This window comes from Podarcis pityusensis (genome assembly GCF_964106645.2).
Source record: "Podarcis pityusensis genome assembly, chromosome: 13".
NCBI lineage: Eukaryota > Metazoa > Chordata > Lepidosauria > Squamata > Lacertidae > Podarcis > Podarcis pityusensis.
Window position 1 is genome coordinate 36,863,922 of NC_138038.1, and position 20,321 is coordinate 36,884,242.

The 20,321-nt window shown below is 45.6% G+C and overlaps 1 protein-coding gene across 2 annotated transcripts in view; it reads left to right on the forward strand.

Annotated features, from left to right (window-relative positions):
- Positions 1 to 20,068, forward strand: part of CACNG7 (calcium voltage-gated channel auxiliary subunit gamma 7) — a 39,232-nt gene extending 19,164 nt beyond the window's left edge. For both annotated transcript variants that reach the window (XM_080978102.1, XM_080978103.1), the window contains 3 exons: positions 8,878 to 9,018; positions 13,545 to 13,690; positions 18,018 to 20,068. In XM_080978102.1, the coding sequence (XP_080834228.1) occupies positions 8,878 to 9,018; positions 13,545 to 13,690; positions 18,018 to 18,275 (545 nt within the window). In that variant the 3' untranslated portion in view covers positions 18,276 to 20,068. The remainder of the gene's footprint in view (positions 1 to 8,877; positions 9,019 to 13,544; positions 13,691 to 18,017) is intronic.
- Positions 20,069 to 20,321: the final 253 nt, after the last annotated feature.

Genomic DNA, 20,321 nt, shown 5'->3' on the forward strand with positions numbered 1-20,321 from the left:
TCCACCCACCACATCTGCGACCCCCCCATGCACATTTCACAGCTTTACAGCAGTTCTCAACCTGTGGGTCCCCAGGTGTTGTTGGACTACAACTCCCATCATCCCTGACCACTGGTCATGCTGGCTAGGCATGATGGGAGTTGTAGTCCAACAACATCTGGGGACCCACAGGTTGGGAAACACTGGGTTAAAATGAGCTGTTTGTTTGGCCACCTCCACCTCCACCCACACCCACACACCCCCTCCACAATGGTGCAGGCTTGTAGGCACCCTTCACCTGACTTTATCTTGTATACAGGGGTTGCCAGCATGGTGCCTGAGGGTGCTCACAGAGGCCTCCTCTGGTGGCAACAGATTCCCCTCCCCTTGCTGAGATTAGATGGGCATGAAGCATTCAGTTATAACCAACAGGATAGGTTGTGGCATGTTCTTTGTTGCTCTGTGTGTGTTGCCCACAAGAGTTTCTCGGACTTGCACATGGGCCCATGGACTCCAAAAGGTTGGTGCTCCCTGCTGTTCAGCTTGCCCTTGGCTGGCTTAAAAGCCAAGAGGGTGGTTGTCCTTTTGAACAAAACAAGCACACGTAATGGCCTGGCCCAATGTGTCAGCAGCAGTTCAAAATACCCCTCGGCAGCCACAGTTTGCGCTCATGTTCAGGCATTTGCCTACATGCACTGCAGAGAGGCTATACACCCACCCACCTGCTCAGAGATTTAACTTCTAGCGACATGGAGCAGGATTTGAGCCCTTGAAGAATGACAGGGCCAGCCTCTCATGCCAGCGAAAGGTTAACAAGCCGTTCAACTCCAACTCTCCAAAGAGTATGGATTTATATCCCACTGCTCTCTAAGAAAGGATTAGGGCTCCTTGAGGAGCTCAGTCCCTGGGAATTCCAATACAAACTGAACTGATCCACACTTGCCAGACTAAGGTGAGGATCAGACTGTTGCTATCCGCTGGATTTCACCCTCATCCAAATGTTACGGGGGTACAGCTCTTGCCTAAAAAATGTATCTCAATCCATTTTGAAGTGCGTGGCTTTGACAAGAGAATACATCTATGACTGCCTATTTTGACAGAAAATACATTTAGAAATGTGTATTTGGGGGGCAAAGTCCATTTAGGAATGCTATTTTGACGCAACGAAGCTGCTAGCAATGCTTCCTGTTCTTACAGGGGAGCCCACTCGCAGGGCATGAGCGCAACAGCAGTTTTCCCTGCCTGCAATTCGTGGCAACTGGTATTCGGAGGCAAACTGCCCCAGACAGTGGAGGCAGAATGTAGCCATAATGCCTAGAAGCCGTTGTTAGTAGTCATTTTTTGTCTAATCCTCTTTTAAAGCCAGCCACACTGATGGCCATCACTGCATCTTGTGCAAGTGAATCTATTATTATTATTATTATTATTATTATTATTATTATTATTATCACCTGAACTCCAGTCTAAGGTGCAGGCTGGATGTATCTGTAGCTATTGGGGCGCCCCCTGGTGGCCCGTTACAATGACTAGTTTTTGAAATGCTGTGGAAGGACACGTAACACAAGCAATTCTCACACCCCAGTTCTACTCTTTCTTGACTTGCAGGTAAGACTTGCCAGTTTCAGCAGAACTGCCTTCCAAAGGGAGCATTAGTTGCCCTCTCCTATGGGACTACCTTCTGCAGACTACCATGGCTCTTCCCCACAAAAGCTGGCTGGCACTGCCGCAGCTTTCTTCCCTCAAACATCCAACACGCTGTGAACGTTTACCATATTTTTCGCTCTATAAGATGCACCAGACCATAAGACGCACCTAGTTTTTGGAGGAGGAAAACAAGAAAAAAAATATTCTGAATCTCAGAAGCCAGAACAACAAGAGGGATCGCTGCGCAGTGAAAGCAGTGATCCCTCTTGCTGTTCTGGCTTCTGGGATAGCTGCACAGCCTGCATTCGCTCCATAAGATGCACACACATTTCCCCTTACTTTTTAGGAGGGAAAAAGTGAGTCTTATAGAGCAAAAAATATGGTAACTTGGTTTTAAGAGCGAGGACCGAAGGGCACCTTTGTAGCGGAAATCCACTTATCTGTTATTTAAAAACAACAATTAATTAATTAGATTTTTGACCTACCCTTTACCATAAGATCCCAGGCCTAGTTACAACAAGGAAATATCCCCGTGGTTCCCAAACTACCTGCCCTCAAGACCACTTGAAATTGCAGTCTTGGCAGCCCACCTCATGGTTTTTCTACCTGCTGTGGCAATTCTGATGTGCTAGACGCTATATGATTCTTTAATTGTATTTTTATTGCGTCTTTTATTTCTTACATTGCATTGTATTATAATCTGAAGTCTGTGATTTGAATTCTGCACGAACCTGAATAAAGCTGGTGGTCCATGGACCACAGTTTGGGAAATATCCACTTATTCAACAAGTAGTGCAGTTTGGACGTTGGTTACCTGCAGTTTGGACAACCAAGCCAGAGCCAGCCAAACTTGCTCAAGTATGGTGTAGTTCACCATTCATGCAACAAAACACATATACAGTGGTACCTCGGGTTAAGAACTTAATTCGTTTCTGGAGGTCTGTTCTTAACCTGAAACTGTTCTTAACCTGAAGCACCACTTTAAGTAATGGGGCCTCCTGCTGCCGCTGTGCCGACGCTGCACGATTTCTGTTCTCATCCTGAAGCAAAGTTCTTAACCCGAGGTACTAATTTTGGGTTAGCGGAGTCTGTAACCTGAAACGTATGTAACCTGAAGCGTATGTAACCCGAGGTACCACTGTATTTGCTAACTGCTTGGGACTGTCTGTGTGGCACCTGACATTTCAGGTGGGCCTTGACACAATGCTTCTCCACCTAGGTCAAACTTTGCCAGACTAGTGCAAATGTTTTGGACTACAACTCCCATAAGCCCTAGCCACCACAGCTTGGGGGCTGATGGGAGTTGTAGTCCAAAACATCTAAAGAGCACAGTGTTGATGAAGACTGTCTTAAGTCTTTGAGGCATAAATGGCAGGTGGGGGGGGGCTAGAGGGAGCAGCACTGTCCCTGGTCAAGTAACCCTCCATCCCACTGCCACTGCAGGATCCTTATGGCTACTTAAAGGAAAGGCACTTTCCCCAGACAGAATAGCGCTTTTTCTTTATTTCCAGCAGAGAGCGAGAGCGAGAGAGCAGTTCCCTGTGGGCTCACGTCTCTCCAATGGTGACAGAACTGGGGTAGGGAAGATTTTTAGCTCCCTCAAAATCAATAGGAGCTAAGCCAACCAGGTGAATAAACTAGGCAGGGCTCCTGAGTGTTTAACAGTTGTGTAAAAGAGGAAATTTCCACAGGTGGATCTTGGCACGCCAGTTCCACCTGCTGAAATTCCCTTTTCTGTACAACTGTCACATTCACAGTACTAGGGATGGAGGAACCTGCCAACTCGGTTTCTCTCCACATCTTGTTTCTCCAGTCTTCAGTTCTGTTCTCCAAATTACTGCATCAGTTTGCAATGTATGCTTTGAAAAGTCTCCATGAAAATTTGTCTGCATTTTAGTGCAAATTTCTCCCTATAGACACATTCCTGTATGAAATTTTGCATTATTTAAAGTAGTTTCCCCCAATATAATGCATGTTATATGCTAATATATACATTTTAATGCACATTTCCCCCAAATATACACATTTTTGTACACATTATTTGGCTGGAGAACCGCACCACAAAATTCGGGAGATGTGTGAATTTTGAAGGATTCTCGGTTCATATATTTTTCTGGAAAGTGCAAATTGGGGAGGTTCACATTGAAATCCTAAGCAAACCTTCTATTTTGGCCACCCTGTACTGGGAACTTCAGAGAAAAGATGGCTATGATGAGAGCATTAGCAGAAAATATGCCATTGTTTCTCTTTTAGAAATTTCTCACGTGTGGCACAGAGCTCTCTCTCTCTCCCTCTCTTGCACACACACAAACACACACACACACACACCAAATTTGCCCCTTGTGTACCTGCCCCCATTTTCATTTTGGGGGTGGGTGGGTGGGTGTCACTACTGCTTTAAGCTGAGGAGAGGAGTGGAAGCTACCACCACAGCTCTGCCCTGAAAATATTTAGTGGGCCTTGACAACTGTGCTGTGTGCCTTGGCTATGAAGAGCCAACATAGGCAATAAAGCTAGCAAACTGACTGCTAAGGCTAACAACCAGGGCCTTTGCGGTGGGAGCTGGAGAGGCCAGGTTACCTGAAAAGAAAACCCTACTTCTAACAATAGCTTGGCTTCAAGGTTGCCAACATTTCAGCCAGTCCCAGTGCTCTGAACAAGTGAACTGACGTGCAGCAGGCATTAGCAGAGGAGCTACCATTGATCTCCATGCTATGAAAAGCCTCACCTGCTGTTCTCTTGCAAAATCAATCTACTTTCAAAAGGCACAAGAGCACAGCTTGCTTTTCTGGTCAGTTGACAACAATTCTATTCTGATTATGACATAATTTCTCAAGTTTCCCTCCCGGAGTACCAAATTTATTTCATGCAGTTACTAAACACTTAATCTTGAAAACAGAACTGAGATAATTGTGTGTGTGTGTTTGATTCAGAGAGAGAGAGAGAGAGAGAGAGAGAGAGAGAGAGAGAATATCATTGCCCCCTGCTGGACAAAAGAAGGAATAGTTAGGTTCTTATAATCTCAACTGGAAAAATATTTTGAATTTCCAGAGCAGCAGCAAGATTTCTGCAGCTCGTCATTAATGGTGATGTCACACAAGCAATATTCCATTTCCAGGCTGCAGCCAAATTCACCATCGCCATACCTCAGTCTTCCCTTCTATGCTTTAACAGCTGGCAATCTAAACTGCATGGGATGATATAATCATTGTGCGCTAAGTTTTATTGCCGTTGCCAAGTGAGAGATAATGAGGTGGAACGGGGACAGCATCAGGCTTTATATTTATTTGAACAATTTATTTCCTAAGGTGGCATGCAAGAAACATTAAGCTATGTTTTAAAGAAACCACGGCAAACAGCAGCAACTTAAACAAAGCGTTCAGGATCCTTCCCAGTTTGTGGTAAAATGGTGGCAACAGAGAGTTCCACTGGAGGAGGTCCATGGAGGCTGGTCCATAAGGGTGAACAGGCACTGCCCCACCAACCTCAGTTTGCCCTCAGCCAGGCCCTATCCTACCTACCTGCCTTTTTACAGACAACCCGTCCAGCGGGCAGCTCTGTCTGTCCTTCGCTCTGGCGCCACCTACTGTTGGACTCCCTGCCTCCACCCTACCAGTAGCAATGGGTTCCAGTCACCACTGGAAGCTCTGAGATGGTCTTTGCCGGAGTCCCTCTCTTTTCTTCCTACTGGGCAGTTGATGACTGAAGACCCAGTGAATAGGCAGCTGGAGCAAACTCTGGAGTGATCTTCACCTTACCCCTTCTCTCTCTTCTGGAATCATATAGCATGTTTCCTCTTCCTAGATCAGAAATAGGCAATATGGTGCCTTCCAAATGCTGTGGGCTCTTAATTTTGATCAGCTCTGGCCAGCATAGCTCATAACCGGGGATTATGGGAATTTTAGTCCAAAACATCTGGAGAACATAACATTGGCTACCCTAGCCCCTAGGAGGGCTATTTTTTAGTTGCATCTGCCTTAATGCTAACTGGGTGAACACAGATTAGTTAAAGGTGGGAAGGAGATTGCAGAATACATCATACTACTTCAGCTGCATGGGGGATCACACTTTTCAATGCTCTCCTGCTTTTTATTATTAGTTAAAAACCTCTCTGTGAGTAGAAAAAAAGCAGAGTGGATAAGTCTGGAATTTTTCCAGCATATGTATATGTCAGGGAGGGACTGGGCAGATGAAGAGGAATGGTGGAATGGTGGAGACAGCCTGCACAGGAGCCTTCCAGAGAGGAGGAAGGGGCCGATAGTATAGATCTAGAAGAGTGGTTCGACACAGGTCACAACCCAGAAGAAGAAGGAAGAAGTTGGGAATTAATGAAAGATGAGGAGCAGGAACCAGGTAGCACAGAACACGCAGAGCCTGAGTAGTGGCTGGCTGACACACGCTGTTGCTGGAGAGTACCCCAGAACTCGTTCCATCCCCCCAAACCAGGCGTTCATTGAGAATGGCAGAGAAGAGGGCTCAGAGGTGGGTGGCACTTAACAGCTGCCGTAGGAGGGAGGAGGAGTCTGATGAATAGGGAAGTACAGAGAAGGGGAGGTGGAGCTTCACTCGAGGCAACGCCGGATAATGAACGGTGTGGATGGAATTTTGTCCTGGTAATTCTAATAATAAAAAAGAACTGGAAAGTTCGCTTTTTCTCTGTCTCTCTGCTTTACTGGGCAAGCAGCCAGTAGCCACCAGCAGCACCCTGACAGTATATAGTTTTCTACTTGCAGGGAGTATTTACATGGAGAACTATCTCCTCCCCACAGTCCACTCTACCACCTTTGGCATTCAACACCCTGCCACGATCCATTCTTTTGGAGATGTAGAGGGGACCTAGAAAAAGGTGGAAGAATCATCGAATTGTAGACTTGGAAGGGGCCATGACAGTCATCTAGTCCAACCACCCAGGAAATGCAGGAATCTTTTACCCAACATGGGGCCCAAACCCACAATGCTGGTATTAAGAGTTTCCTGCTCTACAACTGAGCTGTGAGGAAGGGTGTTGCATTTTCAATTCTCCCCTAGCAGAAGAAATCTTCCAACATGCACAAACCAACACAGCGGGGAGCAGGCTAGGCCAGAACCTCCCTAATTATAGTTGTGGTTGTTTCTTTAACTTACAGGGAGGGCTTTACAAATGAAGAAACCGAGGGAGTATTCAAAAATGTGATGCATTCAGCTGAAGTCTGAAATGCTACTGCACATTTACCACCTCAGAATTCAACCTCCTCAGATATGCGGCATGTGAAGACTAGGCCTCAGTTCCAGCCAAGGGAGGTGTCTTATTGTTTAGTAGTGAACCTTGTAGTTCCAGAAATGGCTAGTAGTAAGCTGCTGTTCCACAGTGTGGAGGGCAATCAACTCTGCACATATTCAGTGGCACTCTTAATTTTTTAAATAACTTGACATTGTCCAAAAAGGGTGGAGCCCTTAGCTGGAGTTCTGAGCCATCAAGGTTAGATGCTTTGGTGTTCAGGGTTGCCAAATACAAATGGGGTTCATGCCCTTTTAACAGAAGCAGGAATTACCTTATCAGGAATCGCAGTTGACACACAGTTTAAAGAGACTTTTAGAAAGGCAACTTTTGGGTAACTGAATCTCATGCTCTGGAAAATTCAATTTTTGTGTGTGAAAAAGTATACTTCATGTTGTATACCAAAGTCAAATTTGTGGGTTTGGGAAGAGGGCCTGACAAATAGGATAGACTAAGGTCGACCTAAGATCATACTCAAAAATGAAAAGAACACTTTGGATCAGTTCCAGAATGTATTGGTGCAAGCATTTATCCGATGGACTGTGTTGTTTTGTCGTGTGGACCATCTGCATGCAAATAAGAATTCACCTGTATGTGGAAATGTTCCATGTGCTTGGGAAACAACTGAGATACAAGGGATTTAGTTTTATCACCCATGCACATTTGTACATCAAATAGGTGTGTGTGTGTCTAAAGATAAGGACTCTTGAATATAAGGGCAAAGAGATGTTTTGATATGTGGTGGACATGCATCTAGTGTAGCACTTGTAAGCTTTGTTGTTGTTGTTGTTGTTATTTAGTTGTTTAGTCGTGTCTGACTCTTCGTGACCTCATGGACCAGAGCACGCCAGGCACTCCTGTCTTCCACTGCCTCCTGCAGTTTGGTCAAACTCATGCTGGTAGCTTCGAGAACACTATCCAACCATCTCGTCCTCTATTGTCCCCTTCTCCTTGTGCCCTCCATGTATTCACTGGACCATTATTATGGTGCATGTATTACGGTTTACATACTTTTGTATGTTTCAATTCAGGTATCTTCAACCTTTGCAGATCCAGGACCCACTTTACTGAATGTCATAGCAGCTGCTTACCTCTGCCCCTGCCTCATTTCTTTTAATTCTGGGAGGCCACATCTATGGTCCTATAGGAAAAGATGGCAGCAGTATGAATTTTTTTGCTCTACCTACTGATCTGAAATTAAATGTCCCTTTAAAGTCAATTTTGGATGTGCACACATCATACATTTAAAGCACAATGCCCCCCACAAAATAATAACCATAGGAATGGTAGTTTACCCCTCACAGAACTCCAATTTCCAGCACCCTTAACAAACTACAGTTGCCATGCTTTAGTTGTACAGTGTGTCTGTAGCCTTTGTACATGTTCAGGGGTACTGCACTGTTGCCTCAGGCAGCAAAATGTCTTGAGCCAGCTCTGCCTCAAACATTTCAGTCACACATGTTATCATCAGCTCCCCTCCTTCTCCCGCTTCCATTTAATCAAAGCTCAATCCTAAAATTACTTTGGAAATTTTACTACATTTGTTTGCCACATTCAGATGTGAATTATTTTATGCATGGAGTATTCATCTGTGATGTCTGTAAGACCAAATTCTAGAGACAGGGCTATGTTAGGAATCTCAATTTAAATAAATAGAGTTTGCAGGGAACCAGACATGATTTTGCATCCAACTCACTAAAACTTGATGTGTGTACTGTGGGGTCATTTCTAAAAGAAAGAGTGCCAGTTTAAGCCCATCTAGAAGCCCCAGCCTTTTTAATCCCAAGGGAATGCATGCTGCCTGTGGTTACTCAGGAAGTAGGGGGAATATATCTGTGCTTGCTCAGGGGCTCTCCAAGGAATACAACTGTTTCACATGTCAGAAATCTGAGCATTCAAACCTGGTTCTAGGACTGCGCTTTGGTGAAGAGGATCGACTCAAATTTACCGGTAACTTGGAAAATCTGACTCTTCTCTTTCTCTCTTTCTCTTGGCAGAGACCATCCGCACAGCCACCCCTTTCCCTATGGTCAGCCTCTTTCTCGTCTTCACAGCATTTGTCATTAGCAACATCGGACATATCCGCCCCCAGAGGACCATCCTGGCTTTCGTTTCAGGAATCTTCTTCATCCTCTCTGGTGAGGTGTGGGGGAACATTCATCAGAGGGCAATTTATTCCTGGAATCTGTGTGCTAACCATGACATTTGGGATAGCTAAATAAATCCTGTGTGGTAGTCTTCAGAGTGGAGCAGGGATAGGTCATGGCAACAGGGGGACTATAACCCTTGTAGTGGGCCGGTGGCTTCTGTTAAGAATTGACAAGCCACAGAGTAGCATTTCACAACCTTGTTCCATGGGGGTTCTCAACACAGGTGATGGCCCAAGCACAGAGGAGGTCCATAGTCCTAGGCCGACAAGAAGGAAAAGCACAGGAAAGGATCAGCACCTTGGAGAAGGGTCAAGGTGTGGATTTCAGGACCATGGTCAGCGATCATGCAGCTGAGCCAGACTGTATACATTACTGAGTCAATGCCCTGAAGCACCTAATAAATAGTTCTTCATAGCCTGACTTAGCTATTTATTGACTAGCGGCTACACCATATGAATGCTTCATTTGGCCAGTGTGGCCAAAGTTTTTATCCTGCAGCCATTGGCTTCTTCTTCTAGGCCCTGGGCTTTCATGCTGTGGGGATCTCTTCACAGGGCTCTTCCAATCCTCTGAAATCTGTGATCCAGCCTTTGGTGTCTGGTGGCAGAGGTGACTCCTCAGGGTTCAGGGGAGGAGAGGGTAGCGACTGTAGCTCCACATGAGACTGTCATCATCTGAGGATTGTGTCTTTGAAGATTCCTAAGTCTAGGGCTATTTTGGACCACAACTCCCATCACTTACCAGCTGACATGGCCTGCTATAGAGTTTAGAATGAGCACTTGCCTTTTGCCAAGGCAAACCATTGGTCCACCCAGCTCAGGGCCAGGGAGTCTGTGGTCCTCCAGATATTGTTGGGCACCCAGCATTGCCAATTAATAGAGATGGGAGATGTAGCCCAGCAACACCTGGAGGGTCACAGTTTACCTAGGATTTCAGATAAGCATCATTCCCAGCCTCACCTGGAGATACTAGGGGTTGAATTTGGCACTTTCTGCTTGAAAAGCAGGTGCTCTGCCCCTGAGCTATCACTCTTCCCTCCAAGAGAGCTTCAGCAACACTCTCTTCAAACACCCTGAAGAAGCACCGACTAGAAAGGAGCTGGGAAAGGTGGGCATATGCCTTCCCTGTTACACCCTTTCTCTGCCCCCCCCCCCATCAACACTTACATTTCAGGGGCAAGGTCCTACCATTATTTTTTCTACACCCCAAATCCAAAGTCCAGCAGTCTCATGCCCCTCCCACTCCCAAAGTCATATTCAAAATTTTCTTATTATTCCAAGACTCCCTGACATTCTTTCCATTCATCTTGGTAAAAGCAGAACTGAAAAACTACAGGATTGTTACTATTAATCACCTTCTAAACCATCATCTCAAGGCAACTTACATATAAAATAAAAAAGTTTTTTAAAAGAATCCATAAAGGGCAAATGCATTTAAAACAAGACTAAACCCCTAACTTGCAGACACTTGTTATAAAGACTCATTAATCCAGCTAGCTGTTTACATACTGGACGCTGGCTTGTACAAATGCGAAGTTTCTCCGTGTCCAGCCTTTCTCCTCTGATGCTTTGGTCTGAGAATTGCTAAAGCACCCACTGTATTTTTGGAAGAGAGGAGGACAGGAAAAAAAACCCAGAATTGCCTCTGGCTTCACCTCCCATTAGCTTCCCTGCCCACCAGCTCCAGCAGTAAGCAGCCATCACTTCAGAAGGCAGGTGAGCTGGCGTTACTGCTAAGGCCCCGGGGAGGGGGGGGCGACTCCCTGGCCAGCATGGGAGAAGGAGAGGAAGCGGAGGAATGGCAGCAAAGCAGGGAGCAAAGAGCTGCATCCTGCCACATCCACCCTCCACTTCTGTCACGCTCCAACTCAAGCATGACAGAAGTGCCAGAACACAAGCGAAGCACAAAACGGCCTTTAGATTTACGACAAAAGCCCAGTTTTGTCCACTTCTGCCTCCTCCCTCAGACTATTTTGCTGCCATTGCATTCCCCAGTGCAGGAGGAGGGGGAAGAAGAGGGAAGCGGGCAGGGAAACCTTAGGCCCACATCCATACTGGGGTCCGGGAGGAGGACCAGAGGAGGAGGAACAAATGGGGCTGCCTGCCTGTGCATATTTATTAAAAACATTAATACAATAAGTAGCAGCAAATACAGGTAGTAATAAAGCAGCGGGGCATAGTAGATAGCCAGCATGATGTAGAGGTTAGAGTGCTGGACCTGGGAGATCAGGGTTCAAATCTCCACTCAGCCACAATGCTCATTGGGTGACCTTGGGCTGGTCGCTGCCTCTCAGCTTAACCTACCTCTCAGGGTTGTTGTGAGGATAAAGTGGTGGGAGAAAGAACCATGCAAGCCACCTTGAACTCCTTGGAAGTAAAGGTGGGGCATAAATGTAATAATGAAATACAGGGCTGGTACATCCCATTTCATAGGGATGCGGGTGGTGCTGTGGGTTACATCCCATTTCACTACTTGAGATGAAATGGGAAGCGCTGCTTTCCCCTGCCCCTGCCACCTCCACCACCTACCTTCTGCTGCCCTGCACCCAGCTGCATCTGAAGCAGCACTGCCACCGGCACTGATTTTGGGCAAGGGCACACTGATTTTGGGTGAGATTTCACTCCAAATCACATGAGATCTTGTGCGCTCCTCAAGCCCCCCCCCCCCCGATTTCAGGCAAAATCTTGCCCCAAATGGACATGATCTTGCCCAAAATTGGCACCGATGGCATTAGCGCTTCTCCATCGCTGGTGGAGGCAGTGGGGCAGGTGGGGCACCCATGGGTGTGTTACCTGTGGGGTTTCTGCCTCCTGAAGCAGTGGCTTTACCCCGCATAATGGCTGGGCCAGTTCTGATAAAATATATAATAAAATAGTAAAGGTAAAGGAACCCCTGACCATTAGGTCCAGTCGTGACCAACTCTGGTGTTGCGACGCTCATCTCGCTTTATTGGCTGAGGGAGCCGGCGTACAGCTTCCGTGGCATGTGGCCAGCATGACTAAGCTGCTTCTGGCGAACCAGAGCAGCGCACGGAAACGCTGTTTACCTTCCCGCCAGAGTGGTACCTATTTATCTACTTGCACTTTGACATGCTTTAGAACTGCTAGCTTGGCAGGAGCAGGGAGCGAGCAACGGGAGCTCACCCCGTCGCGGGGATTTGAACTCCCGACCTTCTGATTGGCAAGTCCTAGGCTCTGTGGTTTAACCCACAGCGCCACCCGTGTCCCTCAATAAAATAGTACCCCCCCAAAAAAACATTCCAAAGCCTTGCAGAGCCCAATCAGTTCCACTTAGAGAATAAGTGTGTTTAATCTGTCATTTGGAGGGGTGGAGGACAGAGGGGCTATGGGGGCCAAGGCAATGGGTCCAGGCAAGTGAGGTTGAACAAAAATGTTATAGTTGTAGTTGCAAGGGAAGAACGGATCATGGAAGGCAATTACGTCCAGGTTGGCCTTCTTCAGTTCAGATAATATTAAGAGTTGGTGAAGAGCAATGGCTGCAAGGCAACCTCAGAAGTAAATTTGTGAGCAGCCGAAAAGGGCAGCACTGGGCCCTTAATGGGAAACAGAAGAAGAGCGGCACAGAGGCCTGTCTGTGATGCTCCAGCACAAGCACAGGATGGCACCGTGCTGCACTACTGAGCCAGCTGCATTTTAGCACTCTTTCTCTTTGTCACATGCTACTACGACCAAGAAATGCCATGCAGGGTGAAGCTATGCAGCTGAAGGGGTGCAATTATGTAGATAGGAGCAGGCTTGATTTATAGTAGCTCTCGCTGCCTTCTGTATGATATAATGGACAGAAATGTGGGCATGCTGTTGACCACCACCACCCAACACATATAGTCTGAAAAGAACCCATAAAGGGGTGAGGTGTGTGCATTTGTGTGCACACACGCGCACTGCGGCTGGTTGCAGTGGCATCTCTGCTCTGAGCTAAATGTGGAGAGTGAGGTAGGTTTGTCATACAACATAAGAACCGAGAGAGGTACCTTATACTGAGTTTGATCACTGGTCCATGTAGCTCAATACTGTCTACACCAGGGGTCAGCAACCTTTTTCAGCCATGAGCCCGTCCACAATCCCTCAAACCATGTGGTGGGCCGGACTATATTTTGGGCAAAAAAATGAACCAATTCCTATGCCCCACAAATAACCCAGAGGTGCATTTTAAACAAAAGCGCACATTCTACTCATGTAAAAACACACTGATTCCCGGACCATCTGCAGGCCAGATTGAGAAGTCGATTGGGCCGCATCCGGCCCCCGGCCCTTAGGTTGCCTACCCCTGGTCTACACTGACTGGCTGAAGCTCTCTCCCTGGGTCTCAAACTGAAAATGCTTAGCCCTACCTAGATATGTCAGGGATTAGAACTGGGACCTTCTGCACTTGTGAAGCAGGGGCTCTACTACTGGAGCTGTGGCTCCTCCCCACAAGTGAGGCCTTTATGAACAGCTGGAAATAACAGCCTCTTCCTTCCTTCCCACCCCTCTCCCTCTGTGCTCTTTCTGCAGGGCTCTCTCTGGTGGTGGGCTTGGTTCTGTACATCTCCAGCATCAATGACGAAGTGATGAACCGCCCCAGTGGCTCAGAGCAGTACTTCCAATACCGCTACGGATGGTCCTTTGCCTTTGCTGCTTCTTCCTTCTTGCTCAAAGAGGTACACTTCCCAGCATTTATTTATCTATTACATTTTCATCCAAGGAGCTCAAGGTGGTGGACATGGTTCTCCCCACCCCCATGAATCCTCACAACAACCCTGTGGTGTAGGTTAGGCTGAGAATTTGTGTGTGGCTGGACCAAGATCATCCAGTGAGATTCATGGCTAAGCAGGGATTCAAACTCTGGTCTCCCAAGTCGAAGTCCGGCACTCTGTTACACAACACTACCTCCCACACTGCACTTGCACATGTGCACGCGCAAACACACACACACACACACACACACACACACACACACACACATTCTCCTGACTCCCAATCTTGAATCGCAGATTTAAATTTTGGCCAAGGGGTAAAGCAAGTTTTCCTTTGCTGGCCTTACAGGGCTTCTAAGGCCAGAAGGCAGAAAGGGTGTCCACTGTACTACTGCCAGTCCATGTCCTCATTAGGAGTCTAACAAGTGAGATCACCACATCTCTTTCCTTCTAAAGAGATTGCTCCTGTTAAGGGTTCCTGCCTGTCAAACCACCTAAGCAGGACAGCCCAGACTTCCACTCCCTCAAGTTTAAAGTTATTTTTATACTGGATCAGATTGTTACTATTAATGTTTGCTGTTTTATTATTATTATTCTATGTGTTGGAAGCCACCCAGAGTGGCTGGGGCAACCTAGCCAGATGGGCAGGGTATTATTATTATTATTATTTAATTTTCTGTTTCTTCCACTACCCCTCAACTGCCACCAATATACTTTTATTTTATTTTAACTTCTGCAAACCCTGGAGTTTCCCCAAGCATGATGACCCTCCTCCCATTTTGGCTGGAGGCTGGTTTCAGGGGACAATTTCAGTTTTAACTTTTGCTGCAACTTGATTAGGGATTATTAACAGGGAATCAGAGTACTGCATTACTCCTATAAAATATTCCCTCACAGCTAGGGATGGGCAAATGTATCAGTTTCTCTTTCTCAATTTCTTGATGGTTTCAGTTTTCCAGATCAATATGCAGTTACTTTTTAAATTTTTATTTTTAAAAGTCCTCACAAAAACTGTCAGCATTTTAGCACACATTTCTCAAATATACACACTTGAGCAAGTAGTTCTCCTTAATATAATGCATCTTTGTGTGTTTATTTCAGAATTATATGCACATTTATGCACACTTTCCCTCAAACGTACACATTTTTGTATATAGCTGAAGTTTGCACCACAAAATTCAGAGAGGTGTTAATTTTTGAAGGTTACCTGTCCACATGTTGTTTGGGGAAGTGCAGGTTAGGTAGGTTCCCATCAAAATATGAACTGATCCAAAATTCTCCCCTCTATTCAGCACAGTCTCTCAACCTGCAGTAAGGATACAGCAGTGAGCTATACTACAACAGCTACACTGTTGATTACTAGTCTCTCAAGCCAACCTGAAACACGTGACTAAAAACTAAGGATAACATTGCAGCTGTGTTGGAAGCTACTGCCCCATGTTTGGTCAAACCCCAGGCTACAGTAAGGTTCTACCTCTGGACAACATCTCTCGACAGCACTGTAGGACTGTTGCAAACCACTTAGAGGTTAAAATGTTCCCTGGCCTCCAGCTTTCTGTGTGAATGTTACTTCAGGGCTGCAATATAGCCAAAGCCTTTCCTAAACAGATATTATATTAGGTCCCAAAACATGGAAGGGTTTTAGAGGGTAAAAAAAATCCCCGAATCTGAGATTGACACATCTCCCTGACAGGACAGACTCTCTTTTAACAGGATAGACTCGCTTTTAGTCTTGCCCAGAGGAGGCCCACTGGCATGGCTAACTTAAGTTCTGCTTAAAATTAATGGACCTATCTGGATACAACCCAAGTCTCCTTGTCTATGACAAGAATTAAAGAAGGGGCTCTGCAAGATATTTTTTAAAAACCTCAAGTCTACCTTTTCCAGCTGGCAATGTGAACCACATTTGCTTTGGAATTTATATTAGCAAAAAAATATCTTTAAATGTTTCACACTGAATAAAAATCGCATTAAAAAGAACAGGAGCTCTTTCGTCTCTTTGCTGCTACCTTTTGGAGTTTTGCTGTGTGGGTGGGTGGACACAATGGTGCCCAATTCCAGTTGCATTAACATTTTGGATGTTATCCACTTATACCTATGGGCAGCTCTTACTTTCACTTTTCTCTGAGGACATTTAAAAATAAACTCAGTATGAACCAGGAAATTACCTGTCCAGACAAAAATGATGTCCTTTTTATCTCCTTGTGCCTCTTTCTCCATCATCTTTTGGTGCGTTTCTCTCCAGCAAGGAGGGAAACAGAGCAGAGGGTGGTTCTTGCCTTCTTTCACACCTGCCCGAGCAGCAGAGTTTTGAAGCTTCCCTAGTTGTTTCAGCCACATTACCCTCTTCCCTTGCTCCTTTCAGCCAGCCAGAACATTCCACATGCACACACCCAAAACACACTGATTCAGTATTTTCCTGCCAACTGATTCAGTAGTCTGAAATAAATAAAATAAATTTTTTATTTATTATTATGCCATCAATTTGATTTGAATTAATTTTATAATGAAATGATTTCAGAATGTTGTATTATTTTATTGTTGTTAGCTGCCCTGAGCCCAGCTTCGGCTGGGGAGGGCGGGATATAAATAAAAATTTATTATTAATTTATTATTATTCTGAAGCCACGGGGGGGGGGGGAGGGATTCCCCTTAAGTTCTGTTTGTTTGTTTGTTTGTTTTCTGTACTTCTACAAATACTGGGCTTTCAAGCATGCTAATACTTCCTATTGTGCATGGATGATTCTGTTTTGTCCTCATAAAGACTGGCACTCACACACACCTCCAAAAAAAAACATTGCTAAGAGAAATGTTGGTGCATAAGCTAGCCCTGACTCTCACAGTAATTCAACAGCAGCATAAGACATTGGGCCATGACTATGGCTGGGGGAGATATTTGATTCAGTTTGCATTTAAATGTGACTCCACCTAAATTGCGCTTTCAGAAACAGTAACTGCACCGAAACACAGCCATCCAAAATTCACGCGATTCGGAATTTTGCAGCGCACTTCTCCAGCCAAATAATTTGTACAGGGATGCATTTACTAGGGTAAAGTGTGCATAAAAATGCATATTTTAGCGCAAATAACATACAAAAAGCATTATATTAGAAAAATTGCTTTGCCAAAACATGTAAATTAGGAGAAAGCCACACTAAAATGTGGATCAGTTTTCATGAGGACTTTCTTTCTTTCTTTCTTTCTTTCTTTCTTAAATACAAATTGATGAGGAAAAGTGATGAGAAAATAGAATAAAAGAGAAGATAAAACAGTGAATAAAACCAACCAGAATAGATAAATGAAAGCCTCTTATATGAAGGCAGAATATTTCTATGTTCCAGTTGCTGAGGAGTATCACCCTCCTCACCTGCTTGTGAGTTTCCTAGTGGCATCTCCTTGGCAGCTGTTGAAAACTTGATCTGATAATATAAGGCAGTTCTTACGGTTTAATTGGTGGGGTGGGGGACAGGATATTTCAGTGCTGATTTCACAAGCACACATCCTCCAGGCTTGAAGGAGGCTTTGGCATAGTGCCTCTAGTGGGCCCCCTTCTAGGCTAGTGGGGCCCCCAACTGGTGCCTGATAATTGCCACTTTAATGTCCCATATTGCTCCCTATCTCTGAGGCACTGTGGAAAATTAAAATGGTGGCCATTTGATGCCCAACACAGGGGTTGGGAGTTGAAGGATCTTCAATACACGTTGAACAGAAATCATGAGGGAAGTTCTTGGGATGTTTGGCATGAGTCAAACATCTATGGACTAGGATGATCCTGCCCACTTGCAAAAAGCTGAGTATCATCACAGTGACCAACAGAATGCTTTACGGCCTTAAGTCTACATAAGCTTCAGTGTTGCTTGTGCATGTGCGCATTCCAGAGCATGACTCCTCATGCCCTGAAGGCATCCTTGTGTGGGATGAAACTGGATGCAGTGAGCCACAGGTGAGCTACAACGAGCGACATGAGTTACAGACATAACACATCCACACACATTTATTTGTTTATTACACTGTGCCCCCCTTTTCATCCAAGGAAGTCAAGGTGGCCTGCATGGTTCTCCCTCTTCCCATATTATCTTCACAGCCTTGTGGTGGTAGGTTAGGCTGAGAGACTGTGGTTGCCCCAAGGCCACCCAATAAGCTTCAGGGCCCTGCGAGGATTTGCACCCTGGCCCCCCAATACCTAGCCAAGCACTGTAACTGCTACACCACAACATACTGGCACCATAGCTTGTGAGACCATATGGTATGTCTTGTTCTTGATATTTCCCTCTGTAACGGCTCTTTGCAGGGCGCAGGGGTGATGTCTGTCTACCTCTTCACCAAGCGCTACGCTGAGGAGGAAATGTACCGCCCTCACCCAGCCTTCTACCGGCCACGCCTGAGCGACTGCTCCGACTACTCCGGCCAGTTCTTGCACCCCGAAGTGTGGCACCGTGGACGTAGCCCCTCTGACATCTCCAGCGACGTTTCCATCCAGATGACTCAGAACTACCCACCAGCCATCAAGTACCCTGAACATATGCACATATCCACCTCACCTTGCTAGACGCACCAGAGAACGAGCTGGACAAGGAAGCCAGCTTTCGCTTGCAGACTATATCGTTCTACCCCAACCTGCCTAGGAGACTCCCCTACCAGTGTGGGTTGTCTTCCCCTCTCTAAAGACTCTTTACCACCTACTCTGCTAGAAATGTCCTCTCTCTCTCTCTCTCTCTCTCTCTCTCTCTCTCTCTGGTGGGAACTATTCAACCAACTTTTGAGATTGCCAGTGCCCCTCTCACCACCCCTTCCGCCCTCTTGGAAACTGTCCTTATTTCCTTGCTTCCCTGGGAAACTACCAATTTGAAAAGCCCACCCCTCAAAACTCAAGTCACGCACACACCCTGTTCATTCTCCACAGAGCAGCGGAAAGAAGGGATATATCTCCCAGTTCAGTTCTGCTGCCTCAGAATACTTCTCCTTTCACTCAGGTGGTTGGAAACCTTAGTGGGAAATGACTCATGAAGCATGTTCCCCTCAACCTTCTCCCTGAAGAGGTTTCGACAGCAAGCAGGTTCAAAACCATCTGCATTTTTCAGATCTTGTGAGAGGAAGATGCCCAGAAGCCATTTTCTCCCATCAATCCAATTCCTGAAAGGAGAGGGCTCATTGCCAACATCTCCCTCTGTCAAAACAACAACGAAGAAACAAAACTAGCTTGACAAGAAGTAATTGCTTTACCATTGTCATCATTCTCTAGTTTCCTGACTATAAACGACATCTCCTTGACATTTTTACCTCCATCCTTCAAAGGCCCTAATTATTCAGGCTTATCCACCTGACAACAGCCATCCTTCCATCCCAGCTTCTTAGGTGATGACAGGAAATACATTAGACTGCCATCTTGGTTCAACCAAAAATGACCAGGTAAAATGTAGTGCTATATTTTCCATTCCCCTTTTCATCGTGCCAGTTTGTGACATAGCTCTACAAATACTGCTATGTTTATTTGTCTCAAAACAACTAGCCCTGAGAGAAATACTCTATTCAGTTTATTTCTACCAATATCTCAATCTCAGTCAACCAAATTATAGCATGGAACTGTTCCCTTGCCATTCTTCTGTGCCCTAAATGTCCTCCTCCCTCCCCAACACACACACACAAACCTGCTCCCTCTGTGCCTCATTCTTGCCTTCTAGGTTCTTACAGGAAATGACTAATCATCATTTTTGTATGCCCACAAATGACCAGCTTGGGCGCCAATCCTGTAGGTTTCATTATTCTCTCAGGCACTTCCCCCTGGAACCCAACAGCAAAGTGCTGCACCACCATTTGGGGTTGGCTAAAATAAGGCCTTTTCCTGTCAGGAAATGTGCACGCCCCCACTCCCGTTTCTGTTCTTATTGTTGAAGAAAATAGTCTGACATCTAAATTTTCTTCCAAGATCTCGTACCATTTGCTTTCTTCCTGGCTCCACCTCCTGGCTCTTCTACCACCTTTATTTCTGTCAGCGTTTTAGAGAAGAACCCAATGTATTATCTGAAAAGACCTTTTTTTTAAAAAAAATGGTGCCCCTACAAATGAGACAACTAAAACACATTTATGGAGGGGTGAGGAAATAACTGTGTCTTCCAGCCAACAATGCCTCAAATATTCCCACCCCATCATTCAGTTGTCCATCAGCAAGGGGCCACGGCCATGTCATCGTGGTGCAAGTGGAAACTCTTAAGAACTCCAGAAGACTCTTTTTCAAGCATGTTCCCTTCAGTCATGATGATGCCACCTGGGGTTTATGAGGCTAAAGACTCAAGGGGAAAGGAAGAGAGAAAGAGAGAGAGGGAGGGAGGGAGGGGGAGGGAGGGAGAGAGAGAATTTATTATCCAGCTGTCAATCATCTACCACACTAGGGAGTAAAGTTTGAACCCCTGTTTCCTTTCCTTTCCTATATTTCTCACTCTTGGTTTTCCTTTGTTTTGCCTTAACCGCTTATATTTTCTGCATCAGTTTCTTCTTGTCTTACTTTTATTTTTGTTTCGTTTGCGTAACAGTTTTTCCCCATTTTCTCACTCACTCGTGTGTGAGTTTTTCCCCTTTTCTATACCCTTCATAATTT